The 26,995-nt window shown below is 34.6% G+C and overlaps 2 protein-coding genes across 3 annotated transcripts in view; one reads left to right on the top strand and one right to left on the bottom strand.

The window, feature by feature from the left end:
* Positions 1–8,040: 8,040 nt before the first annotated feature.
* On the top strand, positions 8,041–25,541 carry PLK4 (polo like kinase 4). 2 transcript variants are annotated; one of them, XM_007091810.3, is made up of 16 exons: positions 8,041–8,309; positions 8,969–9,064; positions 9,875–9,970; positions 10,053–10,167; positions 12,713–13,733; positions 14,790–14,890; positions 16,955–17,322; positions 18,144–18,248; positions 18,810–18,912; positions 19,901–20,050; positions 21,021–21,154; positions 21,248–21,339; positions 21,487–21,634; positions 22,940–23,080; positions 24,864–24,970; positions 25,385–25,541. In XM_007091810.3, the coding sequence occupies exons 1-16, from the start codon at positions 8,280–8,282 to the stop codon at positions 25,485–25,487; spliced, it is 2,910 nt and encodes a 969-aa protein (XP_007091872.2). In that variant the 5' UTR covers positions 8,041–8,279; the 3' UTR covers positions 25,488–25,541. The 2 variants fall into 2 exon arrangements, with proteins under 2 accessions (XP_007091872.2, XP_042839863.1); XM_042983929.1 differs by lacking the exon at positions 8,041–8,309 and adding an exon at positions 8,450–8,511.
* Positions 14,744–26,995, bottom strand: part of MFSD8 (major facilitator superfamily domain containing 8) — a 69,715-nt gene continuing 57,463 nt past the window's right edge. Inside the window, exon 13 of the transcript XR_006216785.1 lies at positions 14,744–14,877. The gene's annotated coding sequence lies outside the window, so the exon portion shown is untranslated. The remainder of the gene's footprint in view (positions 14,878–26,995) is intronic.

Below are 26,995 nucleotides of genomic sequence, written 5' to 3'. Positions count from 1 at the left end.
ATATTCTGTCTACAAGAGACTCACCTCTGTTTTCTTAATTTATTTTTATTTTCTTATTTTATTTATGAAAACACTAGAAACTATAGTTTATTTGTTAACAACTCGGTGTCTGTCCATGATGGAGACACAAGGGTATGGGATAAGCTTAAGATCAGGGGAGTGACTCTTTGTGTTGATTCTTATAGGAGATTGTGAGTTACTGATAAGAGTCAACTGAGTGCATGTACAGTTACTGAAAATTCACTACACAGTTTAGTTATTAATTTACTTTTATATTTAAGTTGTATGCCATTGTGAAAAATCTTGAGAGAATTGAATATTACAGTGTATAATATGTCTGCATTTCTGATTTTTCAACTTGCTGGTTAAACTGTCTACAAGTGTCTTTGCGCTTGTCTGTTCTTGGGGAAGAAAATGCCAAATTGAATATAATTAAGTTTATCAGCTTTTACAGAGAGTTATTTCCACTCTACCACATAAGGACTCTTTCTGTGTACTATATATAGGTTATAAAAGTGTAAGCAAACATGCAGAACTTTTGTCACTGAAGAATATTTTATGTTTTAAGTAATTAACACTGTATTTGAAAATAAAAAGTAACATCTTCAATACTGAAAATTTCTTAGCCATTACTTCTTTGAATATTCCCCCTTCCCATTTTCTCTGTCCTATAACTATTATTTATTTACATCCAAGTTAGTTAGCATATAGCACAATAAAGATTTCAGCAGATTCCAGTGATTCATCCCCTATGTATAACAACCAGTGTTCATCCCGTGTCTTCCTTAATGCCCTTTACCCATTTAGCTCATCCCCTCACCCTCCAGCAACCCTCAGTTTGTACTCTGTATTTAGAGTCTCTTATGTTTTGTCCCCCTCCTTGTTTTTACATTATTTTTGCTTTCCTTCCCTTATGTTCATCTGTTTTGTATCTTAAATTCCACATATGAGTGAAGTCATATGATATTTGTCTTTCTCTGACTTATTTCACTTAGAATAATATAGTCTAGCTCCATCCACGTAGTTGCAAATGGCAAGATTTCATTCTTTTTGATTGCCAAGTACTATTCCAGTGTGTGTGTGTGTGTGTATCACTTCCTCTTTATGTTGAGCACTTTTTCATATGTCTGTTAGCCATCTGGATATCTTCTTTGGAGATGTGCCTATTCATGTCTTTTGCCCATTTCTTCACTGGATTATTTGTTTTTTGAGTGTTGAGTTTGATAAGTTCTTTATAGATTTTGGATACTGATGCTTTATCTGATATGTCATTTGCAACTATCTTCTCCTATTCCATCAGTTGCCTTGCTGTGCAGAAGCTTTTTATCTTGATGAGGTCCCAATAGTTCATTTTTGCTTTTGTTTCCCTTGCCTCCAAAGATGTGCTGAGTAAGAAGTTGCTGTGTCTGAGGTCAAAGAGGTTGTTGCCTACTTTCTTCTCTAAGATTTTGATGGCTTCCTGTCTTACTTTTAGGTCTTTAATCCATTTTCAGTTTGTTTTTTGTGTATGGTGTAAGAAAGTGGCCTGGGGTTCATTTTTCTGCATGTTGCTATCCAGTTTTCCCAGCACCATTTGCTAAAGAGACTGTCTTTTCACCATTGGATATTCTTTCCTGCTTTGTCAAAGATTAATTGGCCATATGTTTGTGGGTGTATTTCTGGGGTCTTTATTCTGTTCCATTATCTGAATGTCCATTTTTTTGAGACCCACCTTTAACCTAAAGATGCATACAGACTGGAAGTGAAGGGATGGAAAAACATTCACTATGAAAATGGAAGGCACACATAAGCCATGGTGACAATACTTATATCAGACAAAATAGACCTTAAAAAACGATGTAACAAGACACAAAAGAACATTATATAATGATAAAATGACCAACCCAATGAGAAGATATAGCAAATGTAAAAATCTATGCACCCAACACTAGAGCACATAAATACATAAAGCAAATATTAATGGCATAAAGAGAGAAACTGATGGTAATATAATAATAGTAAAGGAGTTTCTCAATCCATTTACATTACTATATAGATCATCCAGGCAGAAAATCAATCTGGAAACAATGTTTTTGAATTACACATTAGACCAGATAGACATAACAGACAACATTCCATCCAAAAAGAATAAACATTCTTTCCAAGTGCATATGGAACATTCTCCAGGACATATCACATATTAGGCCAGAAAACCAATCTCAATAAATCTATGAAGAGTGAAATCATATCATGCATCTTTTCCAACTACAACAGTATGAAACTGAAAATGAATCACAAGAAAAAAATGGAAAAAACACAAACACGTGCAGATTAAACAACATGATACTACACAATGAATGGGCCAATGAAGAAATCAAAGAACTAAAAAAAATGCGTAAACATAAAAATGATAACACAATGGTTCAAAATCTCTGGGAACATAGCTAAAGCAGTTCTAAGAAGGAATTCCACAGCAATACAAACCTAACTCAAGAAACAAGATAAAACTCAAAAAAACAATTTAACCTTACACCTTAAGAAGTAGAAAAAGAAGAACAAACAAAGCTCAAGATCTGTTGAAAAAAGGAAATAATAAAGACCAAAGCAGACATAAGTTACATAGACAAAAAAAAAAAAAAAGAGAGAGAGAGAGAGAGAGAGAGAGAGAAAATCAATGAAACCAAGAGCTAGATCTTTGAAAATATAAACAAAATTGGCAAACTCATTGCCAGACTCATCAAGATAAAAAGAGAGAAAGAATAAAAATAAATAAAATCAGAAATGGAGGGACACCTGGGTGTCTCAGTCAATTAAGCATCTGACTCTTGGTTTTGGCTCAGATCATGATCTCATGGTTTCATGAATTTGAGCCTTGCATTTGGGCTCCACGCTGAAGGTGTGGAGCCTGCCCTCTCTCTCTGCCCTTCCCCTACTCATGCTGTCTCTGTCTGTCTCAAAATAAATAAACTTTAAAAAACCAGAAATGGAGGTAAGAAGTAACAACTGATACCACAGGAATACAAAGAATTATAAGAGAATACCATGAAAAATAATGTCCCAACAAACTGAAAATCCTAGAAGAAATGGATAAATTCCCTAGAAACATACAATCTTCCAAAACTGAACCAGGCAGAAATACAAACTTTGAATAGACCAATTACAAGTAACAAAATTGAGGCAGTAATCAAAAAACTATCAAAAGATATAAGTCCAGGACCAGAAGGATTCACAAGTGAATTCTTCCAAATTTTAATACCTATTCTTCCAAATATTCAATACCTATTCTCCTCAAACCATTTCAAAATATGAGAGGAAGAAAAGCTTCCAAATACATTTTCTGAGGCTAACATTACCCTGATACCAAAATCATACAAAACACTCCAAAAAAAGAAAACCACAGGCCAATAGCTCTGGTAAACATAGATGTTAAAAATCCTCTACAAAATATTACCAAGCCACATTCAACAATACATTAAAAGGATCATTCAAATATTCATGTAGGATTTATTCCTGTGCTGCAAGGATGGTTCAAAATTCACAAATCAATGTTATACGCATTAATAAAACAAAGGATTAAACAATCATGTTATCTCAATAGATGCACAAAAAGCATCTGAAAATATTAATTCTCAGCAAAGTGAGTTTTGAGGGAACATATCTCAACATAATAAAGGTCATATATGAAAAATCCAAGCTAACATCATACTCAGTGGTAAAAAACTGAAAGATATTCCTTTAAGATTAGGCACAAGACAAGGATGTCCATTCTCTTCTCTTTCATTCTCCATAGTACCAAAAGTCCTAGCCATAGCAATCAGACAAGGAAAAGAGGAGGCATCCATATTGGTAAGAAGAATTTAAACTGCTACTATTTGCAGATGACAGGATACTTTATGTAGAAAAACCTAAAGACTCTACCAAAAAAAATCTATTAGAGTAAGTGAATCCAGTGAACTTGCAGGATACAAAATTAATACCTAGAAATCAGCTGCATTTCTATATACTAAATAACAAAGTAGCAGAGAGAGAAATTAAGAAAAGTTCCATTTACAACTGCACCAAAAAGAATAAAGTACCTAGGAATAAACTTAATCAAGAAGGTGAAAGACTTATACTCTGAAAACTATAAAACACTGATGAACCAAATTGAAGACACCACAAATAAATGGAAAGATATTCCATGATCATGGATTGGAAGAACTAATGTTCTTAAAATGTCCATATACCCAAAGCACTCTACAGAATCAATGCAATCCTTATTGAAATACCAATAGCATTTTTCACAGAATTACAACAAATAATACTAAAATTTGTATGGAGCCACAAATGACCCCAATAGCCAAAGCAATCTTGAGAAAGAAGAAAAAAGCTAGAGGCATCAGAATTCTAGATCTCAAGAGAGATTACAAAGATGTCATAATGAAAACAACAGGGTACTGGAAAAAAAAAAAAAAAGACACATACATCAATAAAATACAACAGAGAATCCAGAAATAAACCTACACTTGTATGGTCAGTTGATCTATAACAAAGGAGGCGAGAATTTACATACAATGGTGAGAAGACAGAGTCTTCAATAAATGGTGCTGGGAAAACTGGACAGCCACATGCGAAAGAATGAAACTGGACAGTTTTCTTACACCATACACAGGAATAAACTCAAAACGGATTAAAGACCTAAATATGAGACCCAAAACCATAAAATTTCTAGAAGAAAACATAGGCAGTAATTTCTTTGACAGCAGCCATGGAAACATTTTTCTAGGTATGACTCTTGAGCCAAATGAAACAAAAGCAAAAATAAATATTGGGACTACACCAAATTAAAATGCATTTGCACAGCAAAGGAAACCATCAACAAAACAAAAAGGCACTTTACTGAATGGGAGAAGATATTTGCAAATGATATATCTGATAAGGGGTTAATATCCAAAATATATGAAGAACTCATACAGCGCACACACACACACACACACACACACACACACACACACACACACAATTCAATTAAAAATGGGCAGAGAACCTGCAGAGACATTTTTCTAAAACAGACATCCAGGGTGCCTTGGTGGTTCAGTCAGTTGAGCATCCGACTTTGGCTCAGGTCAGGTCATGATCTCACAGCTCATGAGTTCAAGCCCCATGTCAGGTCTGCGCTGACAGCTCAGAGCCTGGAGCCTGCTTTAGATTCTGTGTCTCCCTCCCTCTCTGCCCCTCCCCTGCTTGCTCTCTCTCTCTCTCAAAAATAAATATTAAAAAAAAAATTTTTTGAAGACATCTAGATGGCCACAAACACATGAAAAGAGGCCAACATCATTAAACAAGGAAATGTAAATCAAAACTATAATGAGATACCACCTGCACCTGTCAGAACAGCTGGAACCAAAAAGAACAGAAATAACAAATGTTGATGAGGATGTGGAGAAATAGGAGCCCTGGCATTCTGTTGTGTGTGTTGGTGGGAATGTAAATTGTTATAGTCACTGTAGAAAACAGTATGGAGTTTCCTCAAAAAATTAAAAATAGAAATAGTACATGATCCAGTAATTCCACTATTGGGTATTCACCTAAAGAAAACAAAACACTAGTATGAAAAGATATATGCACCCCTATGTCTACTGCAGCATTATTTACAATACCCAAGATATGAAAGCAACCCAGTGTCCACAGATAGATGAATGGGTAAAGAATACACACACACACACACACACACACACACACACAAAGGAATATTACGTAGCGATGAAAAAGGATGAGATCTTGCCATTTGCAATAACGTGGATAGACACATGAAGTATGAAGTGAAATCAGAAAAGACAAATACCATATGATTTCACTTATATGTGGCATCTAAAAAGCAAAACGAATAAACGAGCCAAAAGCAGAATCAGACATATAAATATAGAGAACTGATGGTTGCTAGAAGGGAGGAGTGTGGGGGGATGTGTAAAATGGGTAAAGGGGAATGGAAGATATAGGCTTCCAATTATGGGCTGAATAAGTCACAGAATAAAAGGCACAGAACAGGGAATATGTCCATAATATTATAATAGCATTGTATGGTGACAGAAAGTAGCCACACTTCTGGTGGAACACAGCATAATGTATAGAGCTGTTGAATCACTGTACACCTGATACTAAAGTAATATTGTGTGAATTATACTCAAACAAAAAATAAACAAAATTTAAAACCAAAAACTCTAGGGGCACCTGGGTGGCTCAGTCGGTTAGGCGGCCGACTTCGGCTCAGGTCATGATCTCCCGGTCCGTGAGTTCGAGCCCCGCGTCAGGCTCTGTGCTGACAGCTCAGAGCTTGGAGCCTGTTTCAGATTCTGTGTCTCCCCCTCTCTGACCCTCCCCGTTCATGCTCTGTCTCTCCCTGTCTCAAAAAATAAATAAACGTTAAAAAAAAATTTTTAAACCAAAAACTCTAAAATTTATGTGGAGAGGCAAAAAATCCAGAATAGCCAACATTGTGTGTGTATGTATATATATATACATACATATGCATAACGGAATGTTATTCGGCCATAAAAAGAATGAAATCTTGCCATTTGCAATGACATGGATGGAGCTAGAGAGTAATAAGGCTAGGCCAAATAAATCAGTCATAGAAAGCTATACCATATGATTTCACTCGTGTGTGGAATTTTTTTTTAAGTTTATTTATTTTGAAAGAGAGAAAGAGGGAGGAGCAGAGAGAGAGAGAATCCAAAGCAGGCTCTCTCCATTGCCAGCATGGAGCCTGATGTGGGGCTCAAACCCACAAACGATGAGATCATGACCTTAGCCAAAATCAAGAGTCAGATGCTTAACCAACTAAGCCACTCAGGTGCCCCTCATGTGTGAAATTTAAGAAACAAAACATATGGTCAAAGGAAAAAAAGACACACAAACCAAGAAACAGACTCTTAGCTATAAAGAACAAACCAATGGTTACCAAAGGGGAAGTGTGGGGGGGGGGTGGATAGGTGATATTGGTGATGTGGATTAAGGAGTGCACTTGTCATGATGAGAACTGGGTGATGTATGTAATTGTTGAATCACTATATTGTACATCTGAAACTAATATGACACTGTATGTTAACTATACTCGCATTAAAAGAAACAAAAAACAAAAGAAAAACTGCCTTTTTAAAAAAGTCAATATAATACCTGATAATGGAATAAAGGATTAACATCCTGCCCCCCCCCCCAAAAAAAAAAAAAAAACACAAACAAACCCAGTATGGATAGTCAATTATATGAATTTCTAAAAATTCAACGGCAAAGCAAGGCTACTTGGAAGACTGGACTCTGAAACCAACTGTTCAAGCATTAGAACATATAACCTTTAAGGAAGGATTCCAGAAATGAAGGGAAAAGTTGACTTTTCTCTAAATAGTATTTTAGTTTGCAAATAGACAAACAAGTAAACTTAATATATCCATTAATGTAAAAGAAAACAGTTTTCCATTTATAAACAGAAGATCTATGTTTGTGTAGTAGTTCATTATAAATCCTTAATGAATACCACAATCTTTTCATCTGCAAAAAGTGGATCATTCCAATCTTATAAAGGTCTCTTTTGATCGATAAAGTGTGTGAGATCTCTTAAATGTTAAGTGGCTATACAAATGACATTAAAATTCATAGCAATATGCCAAAAATAAAGAACAGAGTTCAATTTCTTAAAGTACCGCACACATTCATTACAGTAACCGATGGAATAAACAGGTGTAAATGGTGTTTAAGCTAGGTAATATTTTTTTTCCTATGCTCTTCTGTCAAGTTTAAACGTTTGAACTCTTAAAATCCTTTACAGAAATGGAACTAGTTTTCCAGACCGTGAATTGAGTAGCCTACCAGCTGTAAGTCTCCTCCTTCAGTCTAGTTCGTTTACTCACAGCGAACCCGGTCTTCTGAAAGCTTGACTGCCAACATTTCCCAGTATTGCCACAAGACGCGCGAGCACTTCCGGTCCTAGGCCCTAATGAAACTTCAGCAAGCCGTGAAGCAGAGCCTGTTACGCATGCGCACCGGGCGCAGCCTCTCCACTGCGGCCGGTCTCTTTACGTCACCACCAGTCTGGCAAGGACGGCAATCGGCGGGAGTTTTTCAAAATGGGAGCGCAGAGGCGCCGCCCAGGTCTCGGAAGGTGCCCGGGAGGCCATTCGGTAGCCGTGCAGCCGTCGCCAGGAGCGGCGGCCTAGAGAGCCAAGCCTGATGGGCGCCAAGACCGGCTGGCTGCTTGGAGCGCTGCCTAGAAGGGACTGCGTGAAGGAAGCTAATCTGGGGAGCACAGGCCTGAGCCTGGAAATATGGCGACCTGCATCGGGGAGAAGATCGAGGTGAAAAGACTTGGCAATCCACCGCGGGGTGGGCGGTGGGGGAGTTGGAGTGGCGGGACTCGAGACTACTGCAGAAGGGGGACCAGACGAATCTAACGGCTGCGGGGTGGGCGCTGAGGTGCTTTGGGAGAGTCCTAACCGCCAGGCCTGCCTGTCTAGGGGCGGAGCGCCCCGCCCCTCTGGCTGGGGTGGTGGGGTACAGGTGAGTTGCTCGCGGCCCCGCCCTTCTGTCTCCAAACTCCAAGGCTTCAAGTTGGCTATCCCGCCGGGGCTGCCGCGCTAGAACAAGGCAAAGCTGCCTCCCCCTTCTCCTGGGGGATGGCGGTTACCTCCGGCGGGAGCTGCGGCGGGATTCCACCCGTGCCCTCTGCTCCCAGGGGTTGGCTGGAGATGGGAGCAAGGTGCTGAAGCTGCATTGAGGTTGAGGAAGCAGTTCATTAGGGTGCTGTATCTTGAAGCCAAGCCTAGACTTTCAGGGATCCCCGCAAGGCGTCAACATGCTTTCCACCCCAGACACCTGCTCTATTGAGGTGTAATACCTGCTTGAATTTAAATTCCTATTCCCCTCCCGATCCATTTTATCGTCTTTTTCCAGTCTCTTCTCTTTCTTCTTTATTCCTGTGAGTCATCACACATGTTCTTTCATTTTAACTTTTAAGGATTTTAAAGTTGGCAGTCTGCTTGGTAAAGGATCATTTGCTGGTGTTTACAGAGCTGAGTCCGTTCACACTGGTTTGGAAGTTGCAATCAAAATGGTAAGAATATATTAATCAAATTTTCACCTCTACTTTGCAAGTAATTAGAGAGATGACTTGAGATGCCAGAAACTCCTTACCTGTGAGCCCTTTTTTTTTTTTTTTTTTAATGGGTAGAGAGAACTCATTGCTTAGGCAGAAGACAGTAGTGCCAAGTCCAGCAATTAGTGCCAAGTCCAGCAATTGACTTTACAGATATATCTTAGAAGAACCTTGACTATGCTTAAATAAGTGTTTTATTTTCATTAATGTTCAGTAAACCTAGTATTTATTATGAAAACTTGGAGTAATTGATAGACATCAAAGAACAAACAATTTGTGTATAATAATGAGTACTACTTCTGCATAGTTCTGTATTACACTGTAACAACCTAAAATATTCTTGATTGTTAGGGGGTCATTCTAATAGGAGTGCACAAGCAAATTAAGAATCACTTATCTTAAAAAGCAGGGAAAGGGAAGGGAAGTTTTGTTTTAAAGCTTGTCTAGAAGAAAAAGAGGAACAGGGGAAAAATAAAGTTTGTCTAGATTTTTGTTGTTTTTGTTGTTGTTATAGATATGATTGCTGTGCTATTAAATTCTTTCAGTTGGGAGAAGATACTAGAATGCATTGGGTAAACTTACTGAATGTTCACTGTGCCAAGCTCTTTGTTAGGTGTATGGGGAAAACACACAGAGTAAATTGATCTCATAAATAGATAAAAGGACTTAACAATATTTTAAAGTATATTTTCTCTTCAAAGTTAATTTTTGAAAACTTCACATTTAGAAGTTTATTATCAACATTTAAATGTCTCATGTTATTTTTAGATAGATAAAAAAGCCATGTACAAAGCTGGAATGGTACAGAGAGTCCAAAATGAGGTGAAAATACATTGCCAATTGAAACATCCTTCTATCTTAGAGGTAAGATACAAATTTTGTAGATGTAACCTAAGAACATTGAATTTTTATATTTTATCACTTATTGTGCCCTTTTACATTTCAGTTGTATAACTATTTTGAAGATAACAATTATGTATATCTAGTATTAGAAATGTGCCATAATGGAGAAATGAACAGGTATCTAAAGAACAGAATGAAACCATTCTCAGAAAATGAAGGTAGGTGGCTTCTTTTTCTTTTTTCTTTTTCTTTTCTTTTTTTTTTTTTTTTTTTGGTATATATAAATTTTACTCTTTAAAAACTAGTTTTTGAAGAATGTGCTATTTTGTAACGTTTAATAAAACTGTTTCAATTATTACTTTGGGTTAGAAAAGGAGACTTTTCATCCCCTCAAAATTAGAAAAGCTGCTAATTCCGTAAATAATTCAAGCATTACAGAAGTAAAAGGAGAAATTCGTTATCCATCTTTCCCCAAAACCAAATTTTAAATTAAATCATTGGTAGCAATTTAGTATCCTTTTAAATCTAGAAATAAACTGTTTAGAATGCTATTGATGTCTATAAAGTAGTTTCTAAGTGAAACACAGATAACTGTTAAAATCATTTATTATAGAAAATGTGAAACATATAAGTTGAGAGAGTAGTATAATGAGCCCTCATGAAGTTACCACTCAGCTTCCAAAACTATCAATTCATGATCAAATGTTTCATCTGTACACTTCTTATTCCCTCAATTTTCCATAGTATTTTCAAGCTAACTGTAGACATCGACATCTTTGTATGTATAAATATTTTGGTATATATCTTTAAAAGATTAGAACTTAAAAAAACAATAACAGTAACCACAGAATCATTATCACACCCAATAATTCCTTATTATCAAATGTGTAGTCAGTTTCAGCTTCTCCAGTTTCTTATAAGTAACTTTTTACTGTTCAGATTAGTATCAAATAAGGTCCGTAAGTCATCACACAAATAATTGTTTTCTAGTTATCTCACCCTGGTAACTGAGATTGCAGGTAAGCTAAAATGTGATTGTTGTTACACTTTTTGTATATTTAAGTCTATAACCCATTTGAAAACAGTTTGGACATATGTATTGAGTATGCAAATGTTCGTATTCTTTGATTCAAGGTAATAATACGAGTTAAAAAATATTGGTATGCATGTTAATGAGGAGTATTGCATTTTTTTTAATACTATGTAAGAGTAAGGCCTTCTTAAATAAGACAAACTATAAAAACTATAAAGGAAAAGAATTATGAATTTGACTTAATTAAAATTAAGAACGTGTTTGATAAAAGGTTAGGTCAAATTTAAAACAAAGATAGGAGTAAATATTTGTAAACTGTATGACTGGCAAATTAATTTAAAAAAATACAAGGGATGTTGGGGTGCCTGGGTGGCTCAGTCGGTTGAGCGTCTGGCTCTTGATTTCGGCCACAGTTCGTGGGTTCAAGCCCCACATTGGGCTCTGCACATTGACCTCATGGAGACTGCTTAGGATTCTCTCTCTCTCTCTCCCTCTCTCTCTCTCTCTCTCTCTCTCTCTCTCTTTCTCTCTCCCCCCCTCCCCCCTCCTTCCCCTTCCCCCTCCCACCCTGCCCCAGCTCCCACAGTCTCTTAAAATAAATAAATAAACTTTAAAAAAAAAATACAAGGGCTGCCTAACAAAAAAGGATAGTCCAATAGAAAAATGGGCAAGGGATCTAAGCAGACTTCACAGAAGAGAAAGTACAAATGGTCAATTAATAAATGTATGAAAAGATGCTCAAACTCTATAGTATAATCAAAAGAAGGCCAACTAAGATAATGGAATACCATTTTTTCAATCATTGTATTGAGACTACCAGTTTTTAACAAGGATGTGCATGAAAATACAGCCTTTTGGAGGACAATTTGGCAAGTATTAAAATACTAATTTTTTTTTTTTATGTGCGGCTTGAGCACGCAACCCTGAGGACAAGAGTCTCATGCTATACTGACTGAGCCACCCAGGTGCTCCTTAAAATGCTAAATTTTATCCTTCAACCCAGTGATTCTATTGCTTGAATTTAACGTAGAGAACCACCCCATACATATGCACAAGAAAACAAGCATTTCCAGAATGTTTATTGCTGTTTTTGTAATCTTGAAGTAACGGAAATTACTCATTAATAGCAATTAAATAAAATGAAGATTTATGTGTACTGATGTGGAAATATTTCAAGAAATACTGTAAAGTGGGGAAAAAAGTAATGAATCTGTATATTTCTATACCTTTTTACATATAACATTTATTACAGTGTATTTCTGTAAATTTATATAAAATATATATACACTATTAATAGCAGTTATTTTTTTGTTAGGGTTTGGGAGGACATCAGAGGAACTTTAACTTGCTTTCTTTTTTTCTTTTTTACAATTAGAATGTATTTATGAATTGTTCATGCAATTATAAATATTTTCTCTTAATTGCTATGGCCTTCTGGGTACCCTAGTTACTCAAGACTCTCCCAATTGCTAATAATATTAAACTCCTTAATGCATCAGTTAGAAAGGACAAAGATTAGCAAAAGTGCCTAGTTGTTTTAAAAGTTTAAAAATCTTAAGAAATTATCATAGTAGTATTTTGGTTTATCAAACTACTAAGCTGCAAGCTGGTGTTCTAATGTAATATTGTGGCACATGTACTTGGGTTTCTAAATACTGAATTCTAAGATTGTAAGTACTGAACCTTTCAGATTTTCTAAATTGTAAATTTTATTGTTTGCGTTCTAACAGCTCGACACTTCATGCACCAGATCATCACAGGAATGTTGTATCTCCATTCTCATGGTATATTACACCGGGACCTCACACTTTCTAACCTCTTACTTACACGTAATATGAACATCAAGATTGCTGATTTTGGGCTGGCAACTCAATTGAAAATGCCACATGAAAAGCACTATACATTATGTGGAACTCCTAATTACATTTCACCAGAAATTGCAACTCGAAGTGCACATGGACTTGAATCTGATGTTTGGTCCTTGGGCTGTATGTTTTATACGTTGCTTATTGGGAGACCACCATTTGACACTGACACAGTCAAGAACACATTAAATAAAGTAGTATTGGCAGATTATGAAATGCCAACTTTTTTGACAAGAGAGGCCAAGGACCTTATTCACCAGTTACTTCGTAGAAATCCAGCAGATCGTTTAAGTTTGTCTTCAGTATTAGACCATCCTTTTATGTCCCGAAATTCTTCAACAAAAAGTAAAGATTTAGGAACTGTAGAAGACTCCATTGACAGTGGACATGCCACAATTTCTACTGCAATTACAGCTTCTTCCAGTACCAGTATAAGTGGTAGTTTATTTGACAGAAGACGACTTTTGATTGGTCAGCCACTCCCAAATAAAATGACTATATTTCCAAAGAATAAAAATACAAGCGATTTTTCTTCTTCAGGAGATGGAAGCAGTTTTTATACTCATTGGGGAAACCAAGAACAAGAAACCAGTAATAGTGGAAGGGGAAGAGTAATCCAGGATGCAGAAGAAAGGCCACACTCTCGATACCTTCGCAGAGCCCATTCCTCTGATAGATCTGGCACTTTTAATAGTCAGTCTCGAGCAAAAACAAATACAATGGAACGATGTCACTCAGCTGAAATGCTGTCAAAATCCAAAAGATCAGGAGCAGACGAAGAAAGATACTCACCTACAAACAGCAATGTCAATGTTTTTCACTTCTTTAAGGAAAAGACATGCAATAGTTCTGGATCTTTTGAAAGACCTGATAATGATCAAGCACTGTAAGAATAATTCTATCAAAAGCATTTTTTCTATTAATGTTACATTAGCACAAATACGAAGCTGCACCTAACTAAGGGGGGTTAATTTTTTCTAACATCAGATGTTCCTGGGGTATTTCTTAACTATGATTTCTATTTCTTATTAGAGAATCAGAATGATTTTTTTTTAATTTTTTTAAAACATTTATTTATTTTTGAGAGAGAGACACAGAGTCCAAAGCAGAGTCCAGGCTCTGAGCTGTCAGTGCAGAGCCCGACACGAGACGGGAACTCACGAACTGCAAGATCATGACCTGAGCCGCAGTCAGTCGCTTAACCGACTTAGCCACCTACGTGCCCCCAGAATGATGATTTTTACTTGTAGTTAAGAGACTTTCAAAATGAGTGTATGTGCTCATGAATGTCTTTGTAGTATTTTAATACTTTAGAATTTTTATTTTCATTTTTCATTTTATATGAAGCAGGTCTGTAGTGCAAAGTATATTAAATGTGTCTGATTCCTAAAGTACTCTAATAGTAACTATTCATTCTTTCTTTCTCTCCCCACCCTCCACCCTCTCCCCTCCCTTTCTCCTCCCCCCACCTTTATCTCCCTCTCTTTCTCCCTCTCTCTCTCTCTCTCTCTCTCTCTCTCTCTCTGTCTCCCTCTCTCCCTCTCTCTCTCTCTCACTCTCACACACACACACACACACACACACACACACACAGGCTGAGCCAATGATGAGTAATCATATTACTGACTGCTTCTCACATGAAGGCTAATTTTTTCAGTTACTGTAGTGTTTATTTTATCCATTTTCTGTTCTTTGGTTTTTATGCTTAAATTACAAGAGGGCAGTAGCCATATAGAAACATTGTCACAGTATGGGCATTTTGGTCTGGAAGTTTAGCTTCTTAGAGACATTTTGGTTATGCAAATATTGGTTTCTACAGTTACCCTAAAATTTTCAGATATTCAGATCAAAAGATAACTACCTTTTTAAAATATTTTTATCTTAAAAAGTTATTACCTGATAATTTTTTATTAGTTTTTGAGAATTCTTTTTCTCTGTTTAGCTCCAATCATCTTGGTCCAGGGAAAACTCCTTTTCCATTTCCAGACCAGACATCACAGACTGAAATGGTGCAACAGTGGTTTGGGAATCTGCAAATAAAGGGTACGTTTTCTGTTTGGGGCTTCCTAAGAAAATAATACATTTTCAAAAAAAAGAAAATATTTTCCATAAACTATATTACAGTAACGGTAATAATAACTATTTACTCATTTTAAATATTTGTTCTATCAGCTACTGCCCTTAATGCTTAACAAATATTAACTTATTAAATTCTCACACATAAAATAGAAGATATTATCATTAGCCCTATCTTACACATGAGGAAATTGTGTTACACAGAGCTTAATTTGCCAAGCTACACTCCCATAAGTAGGGGAGCCAGGATTCCAACCCTGGATTCTAACCTAAAGCAGCCTGGCTCAGAAACTTTACTTTTTATCCCTATGCTCTTACAGCCCATCTATAGTAAGCACCTATCAATGCCTATAAAATAATCAAAAGATGGTTGACCTTATTTTTAAGTAGAGGCTGATATGGACATCATGGTTTACTGATGGGACCTCACGTAACGCTAAAGTACCCAACCACTACAACCTAAACATTTTTTTTTTAAGTAAGCTCTAGGCTGAACATGGGGCTTGAATTCATGAACTTGTGATCAAGAGTTACATGCTTTACTGACTGAGCCAGCCAGGCACCCCAAAACCTAAACATTTTTAAACAGCTGTCATCCAAGTCATTTTAGGTATAGAGTTTAAAAGTTAAACATTTCTTATTAATGAACATGACAGACTCACAGAAGGTGGGTTGGAAAATAATGATGAGAAAAAAGAGAATAGAAAAGAAAACATATGGGGAGGAGGAGATCATTTTTTACTAAGTATCATGTTACTTCAGATAAAGAGTATTTAATATGACTGTAATCTAAGCAGAGTTGTTATGTCACCTCAAGTGTCTTTTTTTTTTTTTTTTTTTAATTATATATTCTTTTCAAGAGTCTGAAAGGGAATTAATCTTTTTATGTGTACTTGTTGATGATGATAATTCAAGTTTATGTTTTTTAAACTATAAAATTGCCATGTATGTAATCTTGCACTTAACCTTCTGTTGTGTTTATAGGTACTTTATTTGGTAATATGGATATATCTGAAAAGGAGAAATAAGCTTGTTTATAATCTGGTGCTGCTGCAATTTTAAAGTATATTATTTGGTACAAAATATTTTCTGTCATTGGGAGTAGGGGGAGGAAAGGCACTAAGAAGTCTTTTAAGGAAAAAATTGCAATACAAATATTTAGAGGTTAGCATTTAAAAAAATGCCTTAGAATGTAAGCTAATCATTTTAAGGGATTAAAAAAAAAATAATATTCTTTTGTGAACTCTAAAATCACATAAAATAGATATGGGTAAAATTCAACAAGAACTTTTTTTTTAATGTTTATTTATTTTTGAGGAGAGACAGAGTGTGAGTGGGGGAGGGGCAGAGAGAGGGGGAGACACAGAGTCTTAAGCAGGCTCCAGGCTCTGAGCTGTCAGCACAGAGCCCGACGCGGGGCTTGAACTCACAAACCGTGAGATCATGAACTGAGTGGAAGTCGGATGCCTAACCGACTGAGCTACCCAGGCGCCCCTCAACAAGAACTTTTAGATTGTGATGTAAATATGCCTGTATTATTAAATATTATTAAAGCTATTTCGTATATTGTTTTTGCTTTTACTTGCATATTTTGTAAGTAAAGATGGAATAGATGGTCCTCAGCTTAAAGAGAGTAAATTTACATATTACATAGAATGATTACCTTGGAATTCCTCTCAAATCTGTACTTATTGGAGCATTGGCAGTTGCTTGTTTTAGAATTAGTAAGTGACCCCACGTGACTAGATTTTGCCTTGATTGAATAAATAATTTCATAATAATATATTTTCTTAGTTTTAGGAGTATAAAGGTATTTCTTTTCAATCTGGCTTAAAATATTCTTTTAAAGTCATTCTTTTATTATGTCATATCATAAAACTGTGTATTTGTTAGAAATATGAGCATTTTTTACTAGATCTCTTTTATACCTCAAAAAAAATTCCTGTTAAAATAATACCAGCATGACATTGTGTTGTGAAGACTCAGTTTTTTAATTATGCACTAAATTGCTTTATTCTGTGTATATTATAGCTCATTTAAGAGAAACTGCCGAGCACAACAGCATTAGCCCAAACAGAGATTTCCATGGCCATCCAGATTTGCAGGACAGATCAAGAAATGCTTGGACTGATACACGAGCCAAAAAGAGCCCTGATGCTTCTGATAATGTGCATTCTACAAAACAGCTGAATACCATGAAATATATGACTGCATTTCAAAGTAAACCTGAGATAATACAACAAGAATCTATTTTTGGCTCAGATCCTCTTTCTGAACAAAGCAAGACTAGGGTTATGGAGCCACCATTGGGTTATCAGAAACGTACATTACGAAGCATTACATCTCCTTTGACTGCTTACAGGTTAAAACCAATTAGACAGAAAACGAAAAAGGCTGTGGTAGGTCTATCATTTTTCTAAATTACTATGTGATATTTTCCTTGACTATATGGTTTCCTGTGTCAAATATGTTTCTCTAGTCCCTGTACTTTTGATACTTACATGATGAACTCATTTAAAAGAAAAGAGACTGGGAGTTTATAGAAAAATAGCTCTTGCTTTCTTCTGGCTACTTTAAGAATGGTGAATTGATACTGATAACTTTTGAATTTTAAATTATTGATAATGAGAAATATTTAAAAATAACACTGGTTAATACTATGTTAAGTATTATTTTATTCACAGCTGCAATTACTAAATTAATATCTTTTACTTTTGTTTCTGTATTTAAGCCAGTCTTAGAAAGGTAAAATAGAAAATACAATTTTTTTTAACATCTGAAACTAAACTATTTAAAGAAAAGGAATATGCACAAAATCAAGTTTAAATTGATGTATGAATTGGAAATAGTGATTTTTATTTTTTAATTCCATCTTTCTCCTGTTTGTACCTTGTTTTCTATTTCACCCAGTCTTGCCTTTGTTTGGCTTGCTATTGTCTTTTCAAAGTCTTTATTCTCCACCCCTACCTTCTGCTTTCATTCTGCTTACTGGTTATCATTTCACACTTAATTATGCCTTCTTACCTTTGCTCCGTATGTTTCACAGCTGTGCTCAAATACACCCCTGGTTTAGACTTGCAGAGAAGCAGCCACTTGATTTTGACTTTAAGTTTTGTTTCTGCTATGGTTAAGTACTTTCAAGTATTGTATATGTCAGAGCTATTATAGTAAACAAGAGTATTGTTATTAAATTTTAGTCTTTTTGTGTGTTTTTTTTAAGGTTAGTATACTTGATTCAGAGGAGGTATGTGTGGAGCTTCTAAAGGAACATACATCTCAAGAATATGTGAAGGAAGTTCTTCAAATATCTAGTGACGGAAACATGGTAATGTGGCTTTACTTTATTATCTTGCAACTTCAAATTATCATTTAGCATTCCAATTTGTTCTACAGGGATATTGTTAAAAGTTTTAAAAATTGGTTTTCTTGGGGGACCAGGGTGGCTCAGTTGGTTAAGCTCAGTTGGTTAAGTTGATTTTGGCTCAGAGTTTGTGAGATGGAGCCCTGCATCTGGCTCCATGGTAACAGTGCAGAGCCTGCTTGAGATTCTCCCTCTCTCTCTCTCACAAAATAAATAAATAAACTTTAAAAAAATCTTTTAAAAAATTGGTTTCCTTAATATGATAATATCTCTTAAATTCAAAAAGTAAAATAGTATACTAGATATATTTAATTATTGTGGTTTCAAAAATAATTATAACTTGTAGCAAAATCTGAACTTTAAGCTTAAGTTTGAAAAGCAAAATAATGACTTCTAGAGAATATTTAGCATTTTCAATAAAATAGTATTTTAATTTTACACGTGAGCTCTTCAAATTTTATTAATGAAATATAGCACTTTAACCTAATGGCATATAATTAGAATTCTTAAACAATTTTTTGGCAGATCACTATTTATTATCCAAATGATGGAAGAGGTTTTCCTCTTGCTGATAGACCACCGTCCCCTACTGACAACATCAGTAGGTATAGCTTTGACAATTTACCAGGTATGTAAATTTACCAGGGAATAAACTTAGATAATTCATATATACATAAACTCTATATATGAGAATATCATAGATTGTAAATGTCTTGCTTCAGCCAGGCTGTAGCTCACGTTCTCATACTTTATATGTGGTGAGATGTGGTAGACCTTACTAATCCAAATCCAAATTTATTCATATTCTGTGTTGTCACATATTTAAATAAAAACTAACTGGAATATTAGTCATATATCACACAAATATAATTTGTACACTTGTTTAGTTACTAACTTGTCTAGAATCATGTTTAAAATTCAACTTGAAATATCTAATTGTTAACTTTTAAAACCATAACTATGCTACATAAGTGATCATTTATAATTATGATTAACCAAATGACTCCTTGTCCAGTTTCTGGATATTATGGATGGGGGGAATTAAATATTGAATAGTAAGATGTCATTGAGGTGAATTTAGAAACAAACAAGAAAATATATCTAATCTAACCCTATTAGAAATCCAAACAGGTAGACAAGACTCTTTAAATACTGTAAGTGACTATAGTTACAGGGAATTGCAAAACTTACTTTTGTCTATTGGGACCACAAAATTCTATGCTTTACTAACATAAAGAGAACCATATCTTTTCCTGAGAGTCTGATGCTGATATCTCAGGTAGAAATTTTTTTATTTCATTTATTAAAACTTTCCTGGAATCTTATAATAAGGAGTCAATGATTCAAAGAAAGATTTCTTTTAAATAATCATGATACTAGTCATCAGATTTTGTTATATACTTCTGGAGAATTGTATTATACTATCTTTAGTTTTCATTAAAATAATAGACTTACATCACTACAATACCTTATTTTGGTAATGAGGTTACTAACCTATAAACTTGAATTTTTGAGGAAGAGTAGAAATCAATTATTAAACTTTCAGTGAAATTTGTATGTCAAATCAACACTTTATTTCCTAATATTAGATATTTTTTTTCCTTTTCTCCCCCTAGAGAAGTACTGGCGAAAATATCAGTATGCTTCCAGATTTGTACACCTTGTAAGATCTAAGTCACCCAAAATCACTTATTTTACAAAATACGCTAAATGCATTTTGATGGAGAATTCCCCTGGTGCTGATTTTGAGGTCTGGTTTTATGATGGTAAGTACCATTTAAAAATGGTAATTTTTTCCCCTTTAGTTTATAATTTAGTAGTTTTTTTTTTAATTCAGCACCACAAATCTTTAAGATGTATAGTCATACAAATAAATTACACAGCACAGTGTATGTTAATTATGTTAACAAATTTGTATTTATATATACTTTCATAATAAACAACTTATTCTATAATATGTATATTAGTCCTCTTTCCCTATTTAGCTCAAATTTAACAACATTCAGGTTGATAGTACAAAATTACATGAAATAAACAATATCCTATTGCTTAGTAGAACCTCAAATGGACATATACCAAATTATGAGAATTATAAATGTGGCAAAAGGATAGGTTGAACCAGAGAATATTATTTTCTAAATCTGTTCTATAAAGATGATTTAATTTTTTTTTTTAATTTTTTTTTTTTAATGTTTATTTATTTTTGAGACAGAGAGAGACAGAGCATGAACAGGGGAGGGGCAGAGAGAGAGGGAGACACAGAATCGGAAACAGGCTCCAGGCTCTGAGCCATCAGCCCAGAGCCCGACCCGGGGCTCGAACTCACGGACCGCGAGATCGTGACCTGAGCTGAAGTAGGATGCCCAACCGACTGAGCCACCCAGGCGCCCCAAGATGATTTAATTTTTAATCAGTAAAGCTCCGTCCTTTAAGGGACACCTAGCACATACACTCACACAGTGCACATATAACTATCTTTCAATTATGTTTTTGTATGAGATTAGTAATTTTTTAAAATATAAAAGTATTGGACGTAAATCAGATATATGCAGAAAAGAAAAATGGATGGCCTATATTTATCGAATACTTTGAGAGCCTCATTTTATTTCTGATCAGTGAGTGAATGAATATAAATGATACCTTATCTAGGAGCTATTATGTACTGGAATGGTAATGAATATAAACAGGAATATTTAAAGAAATGATGAAAGAATGGTTTTCTTTTTATTCTTTAAGGAGCAAAGATACACAAAACCGAAGATTTAATTCAGGTGATTGAAAAGACAGGGAAATCTTACACGTTAAAAGGTGAAAGTGAAATTAATAGCTTGAAAGGGGAAATAAAAATGTATATGGACCATGCAAATGAGGTATGTACATACTTGTGATAGGTTTTTCATACCAATTAATAGTGATTCCAAATGAGGTGAAGTAATGACAAAAAGCACTATTTTTTTAAATAGGGCCATCATATTTGTTTAGCACTGGAATCAATAATTTCAGAAGAGGAAAAGAAAAGTGGAAGTGCTCCATTTTTCCCAATAATCATAGGAAGGTAAATGCTTGAAAATTTTTTTAAATATGCCTAAATTGTGTAGGAAATGTTAAAAAAATGTTTGATGTTTACATTATGAACACTTTTTAGTTTTCTGTAATTTGAAAGCTTTAAGGGAATATATTTGAACATTTTTTTCCCCTTCAGAAAACCTGGTATTACTAGTTCACCTAAGACCTTATCACCTCTTCCTTCTGTGGATCCAAACTACTTGATGAGGGAGAGAGCATCTTTGAGTAAAATGGGCATAAATAGTGCTGCTTCTCCAAAACAGGCACCAATATTTAATCCTTCTGTAAGTAAATATATGTCACTTTTATACTTTAAACTCTTCAGTAATTGCCTCATGCCCTTCATATAAAATTTAAATTCCTTATAATGGCCTTACTATCACCTGCCTACTTTTCCCTTTCCTACTTTACACTCTCTATTCTTGAGCCTCAGGAGCTTTCTTTTAGTTCTTCAAGAAAGTCAAACTTTCAGGGCCTTTTCCTATGCTATTCACTTGACTTGGAACTTTTCTCCAACTTCTTAATGGCTAATTCTTTCTCATCCTTCAGGTCTCAGCTTAGTTTTGTTTTTGTTTTTTTTTTTAATGTTTATTTTTTGAGAGAGACAGAGTGTGAGCAGGGGAGGGGCAGAGAGAGAGAGAGAGAGAGAGAGAGAGAGAAAGAAACAATCTGAAGCAGGCTCCAGGCTCTGACCTGTCACCACAGAGCCCGATGCGGAACTCAAACTCAAGAACCGCAAAATCATGACCTGAGCTGAAGTAAGAAACTCTACCAACTGAGCCACCTAGACGCCCCCTTCAGGTCTCAGTTTAAATGTTACCTCAGTGAGGCCTAACCTGACCTCTCTAGGAAAAAGCTAAATATATTAATATATGTATCATTTTATTTTTTTTTTAATGTTTATTTACTTTTTGAGAGAGAGAGATAGAGACAGAGTGTGAGCGGGGCGAGGGCCAGAGAGGGAGGGAGACACAGAATGTGAAGCAGGCTCCAGGCTCCAGGCTCTGAGCTGTCAGCACAGAGCCTAATGTGGGGCTCAAACCCACAGCTATGAGATCATGACCTGAGCTGAAGTCAGACGCTTAACTGACTCAGCCACCCAGGTGCCCCTCGTTTTATTTTTACTAGTAAAATATCATTTACTGCTTTAATATCCATGATAGTCTCATGGTTACATAAACTTATTAAATTTTTATTCAGTGAACTATCATGCCAATAAAGACTACAGCAATATAGGAAAAAATGCAAAATTAAATAAATTTATCTATGTATGTATACTCACACACATGTACATATATCCTATAATTGCAGTTATGAAAAATTATACCTTGGGAAAAAAAGAAAAACTTCCCACATGAAAATTGCAACTATGTGATTTTTCTTCTGCATTTTTCTAATTTTCTGTAATGTAGTTATATATTTACATTTTTTTGTTAGTACTTTAAATCTGAAGCTTATTGTTTATATGTTTATATTTCAAGTTTTTAACTTTGTTATTAAAAAATTATTTTAAGCTAATGAAAATCCAGTCATCTTCTATTTTTGCTGAATTTGGCTGGGGAATAATATCTTCCTTTTAATGTTTATAGATGGTTACAAATGAAGGACATGGCCTTACAGCTGCAGCTTCTGGAACAAACATCCCTTCTAGTAGTCTAAAAGATTGTCTTCCTAAATCAGCACAACTTTTGAAATCTGTTTTTGTGAAAAATGTTGGTTGGGCTACACAGGTGAGAAGTTCTTAGAAAAGTGAATTTTCTTAGTATGAATTTCTTTGGTTTTTATAGTGATCAGACAATTACCAAAAAAATATAAATTATTACTTGCAGATTTCTCTTTGCAAGTAAGTTTTTACACCTTTTTTTACATTGATTATATTAAACATTTTGACATTTTTTATTTGTATACAGTTGGAAGAATCTAGGTATTGTTGATAACAGATTGTTAAGGTATAGGTGATTTTGTTTTTGAAGTTTTAAAAGCAAGTGTTTTAAAGCCTAGTGTCCATTGATAGGTGGATAAAGAAGATGTATGTGTATATATACAATGGAATATTACTCAGCCATAAAAAAGAATAAAATCTTGCCATTTGTCATAGCATGGATGGGCCTAGAGGGTATTATACTAAGTGAAACATGTCGGGGGAAAAACAAATATCATATGATTTTACATGTGAAAGCTAAAAAAACAAAACAAACAAGCTTATAAATACAGAGAACAAGAACAAACTGATAGTTGCCAGAGGGCAAGAGGATTGGCAAACTAGGTAAAGGAGATTAAGCGTTACAAACTTCCAGTTTGTAACTTCTAGTTGTGAAACAAATAAGTCACAGAAATGAAAAGTATAATATAGGGAATATAGTTGTATGGTGACAGATGGTGAGCACTGAATACTGTATAGAATGGTTGAGTCACTATATTATATACCTGAAGTTCAATATAACATAACATTGAATGTCAACTATGCTTCAATTAAAAAAAAAAAAAAAAAGGCAGAATAGAAGTGTCATGATAGTGGCTAATTGTTAGGAATTGAGAATGATGTTCATGACATTCAAGTTTTAGAAACTGTTTGTAATCTATTACTATAGTAACTTTCATTAGGCAGAAAAGGATTTTTGCATTTAAAAATTAAGTCTACATTGACTTCCAAACTTACAGAATTATTTGTAGGTATGAGCCTAAATGTGTATATTATCTGAAAGCTTGAAGGTTGGAGACTTGAGCATAGTGCATGTAATTTTTACTTGCCAATGAAGTTTAAAATTCAGCCTAAACCTTTCTGTGGGTAGGAAATAAATGGTGAGTACCTGCTATGCGGTGCCATGTTTTTCATATATATTGTCTTGTTATTCCCCAAAATAAAACCTAGTAAAGTTGGTGTTATCTCCTTTTATAGATAGTAAAATTATGGCTTATAATTGTTAACTGACTTGCATAGTCCTACTCGTTAGTTGGCAGAATCTGGATGTCAACCCAGGTCTGTTTGATTCCAGTGTCCATGTCTCCTCTCTGCTGTTTGGAGTGGCACATTGTATATTAGTGACTATATCAAATATCAGTGACTAAAGGAACAAGTTGCAAAAGCTAAGTTGTAACATTCTTAGGTAGAAGAGAAATTCTGTAACCCAAGGACAGAAAATACAGAGAAATCTTACAGTTTAAGAAAATGTTACTTTTGTTGTTTCCTAAATCTCTTCTTGTTTAGAAATGCTAATGAGGTGTAGGGGGTACAGGAGAGGATGCAAAACTACTCCAACATACTAGTAGAAATAAATGGGGAAAAGGATTCATTTAGAATAACTTTAATATTATAATGCCCTAGCTATTAAAGGAATAATCTAAAAAGATATGAATATTCTCAGTGTTACTACCATCACAGCCCCAAATTTGTAGTTATCTGAGAGGGTTGCTTTTTTTTTTAACTATGTGAAAAACCTGTTAAACATGAGTAACTTTTAAGAACTTTAAATCTTCTACTATATAGTAATTTTGCATTTATTGTTTTTCTAGTTAACTAGTGGAGCTGTGTGGGTTCAGTTCAATGATGGGTCTCAGTTGGTTGTGCAAGCAGGAGTGTCTTCCATCAGTTACACATCACCAAATGGTCAAACAACTAGGTAAGGTCTTAGAATAATGGTTGACATTTAGCCCTTTGATATAATTTTTTTTCTCTATATATTGAAATAAATGATTTAATAAGGTTTTGTATGTTCTTTAGGGCCTTCAATTTAATAAAGAATCCAATTTTAAACTTGTTTTAGAAATTATATATATATATAGCTGGTTCCAGTTTTTTGACCTAATTTTCTTTTTATTATTTAAATACATTTGGAAAGTGGTCTCTTTTAAAAGGAAGCACATTGGATATGCTTAACTTGATTTAGGTATCTACTCAAATGATTTTGTATAGTTTTTCTGCAGTGCCTCTTCTCATTGAAGAACTATTGAAAAATATAATATGCCTTTTGGTACTTACATACAAACCAAGTAATTAAGTTATGTTTTTGTCTTTTTTTCTTTGCTTCACTTAGGTATGGAGAAAATGAAAAACTACCAGAATACATCAAACAGAAATTGCAGTGTCTTTCTTCCATCCTTTTGATGTTTTCTAATCCAAATCCTAATTTTGAATGATTAAAGCTCGTTTTAGATATTTTAAGTCTAATAAATAACTTTGTTGGCTTTCAAGTAAAGTGACTTTTTTATTTAATATAAATAAAGCCTTTCAGAAAGCCTTTCTGTAAAAGACAGTTTTAATTTGTACCATCATGGATATAACCTAATGAAAAAACAAAGCAGAATAAAACTTATAAATATGAACTGGTCATAGATTAAAATAGTATGCCTGACTTTGCTTTTAGAACAAATGCCCCCAAACTTTGTGTTCATATGTTTGTATTGAGCAGTCTTTTAAAAGCAAAAATATGAATGGTGTGTGGTATATTTATGCTTTTTTTTATTGTTTTCCCTACTTCTCAGACATGTTGAGAATCATGGAAAAAACATGCTGGAGTTTTTGAATATTTGAACATGTAAATGTGTATTTATGTTATAAGTAACATATGTAAACATGTATATTTGTTTTATATTTATTTTTGTAGCACCAGTTTCTAATGAAACATTTCTGAAAATGCATTTTATAAAAAAATAATAAATACAGTAATAAGTTGCTTTATCTTTTGATTCATTTAATTAAAAACATTTTAAAGTAAATTACTAGTAAATTCATTTAAAAATTTTGTTGCCTGTTTAGGAACCAGTTAAATTTTTAGAATTAATTTTGCAAATAATAAATACATTGTTTGTCTAACTTTATCTGAAAATATCTGTATATTTTAATGACAAACATTTTAACAATGTAGAACTTAATGCAATAATTAAGATGAAGAAAAAGAATGGTAGTGGAATAGCCATTCATAATGAAATACTCAAGGTAAAACAGGACTGGAATAAAATTATGTAAACATGATAAAGGCTGTTTAACTTAATGATTCCTACTGTTTTTTACAACCAGAAATATTTGAGCTAGTTCCATTTAGTAGATAGAAATAACTAATGTCACAATTATTCAACATTGTTTTGGATGTTGCCTAAGGCAATGAGAAGAAAAATAATTTGCAACATATATTGCAGAGTAAATAAGAAAAAGACAACCCAATAGAAATATGGACAAAAGATATGAGCAGATAATTCACAAAGACAGAAATCCATATAGTGAATCAAAAGTACATACAGTGGAGCAAACATGGTGGAGAAGTAGGGGAATCCTACTTCCCACGTCTCCCAAACAAAGAAAGGCTGAAGCCAAAGGACTTTGAACCCCAAGAGTCTGGGAAGAAAAGAGACTGAATCTACCAGGGAGAAAAGGGGACAACGTGAGAGACCATAGGTGGGTGATTGCGAACTGGGGGAGATAAAACGGGCCACATAGGCATGGAAGGGAGGGATGCCCTTTGGTGAGAGACAAAGGGAAGAGAAAGAGTGGCTGGGGAAGGGTAAAACTATCTGGACAAGAGAAAAACCTCAGACCAGGACGGAGAGGGATCCCATCTCTTAACTGCAGGTCCCATCTTCGGACTGGGGCGAGCTGCCCTGTTCACACACCTAGGGAGGAGGGGAGCCAACTCTGGTTTCAGTGCTAG

Source organism: Panthera tigris, chromosome B1, assembly GCF_018350195.1.
Source record: "Panthera tigris isolate Pti1 chromosome B1, P.tigris_Pti1_mat1.1, whole genome shotgun sequence".
Lineage (NCBI taxonomy): Eukaryota > Metazoa > Chordata > Mammalia > Carnivora > Felidae > Panthera > Panthera tigris.
The sequence above is the reverse complement of the archived record's forward strand: the minus strand, read 5'-3'. Positions and strand labels throughout refer to the sequence as shown.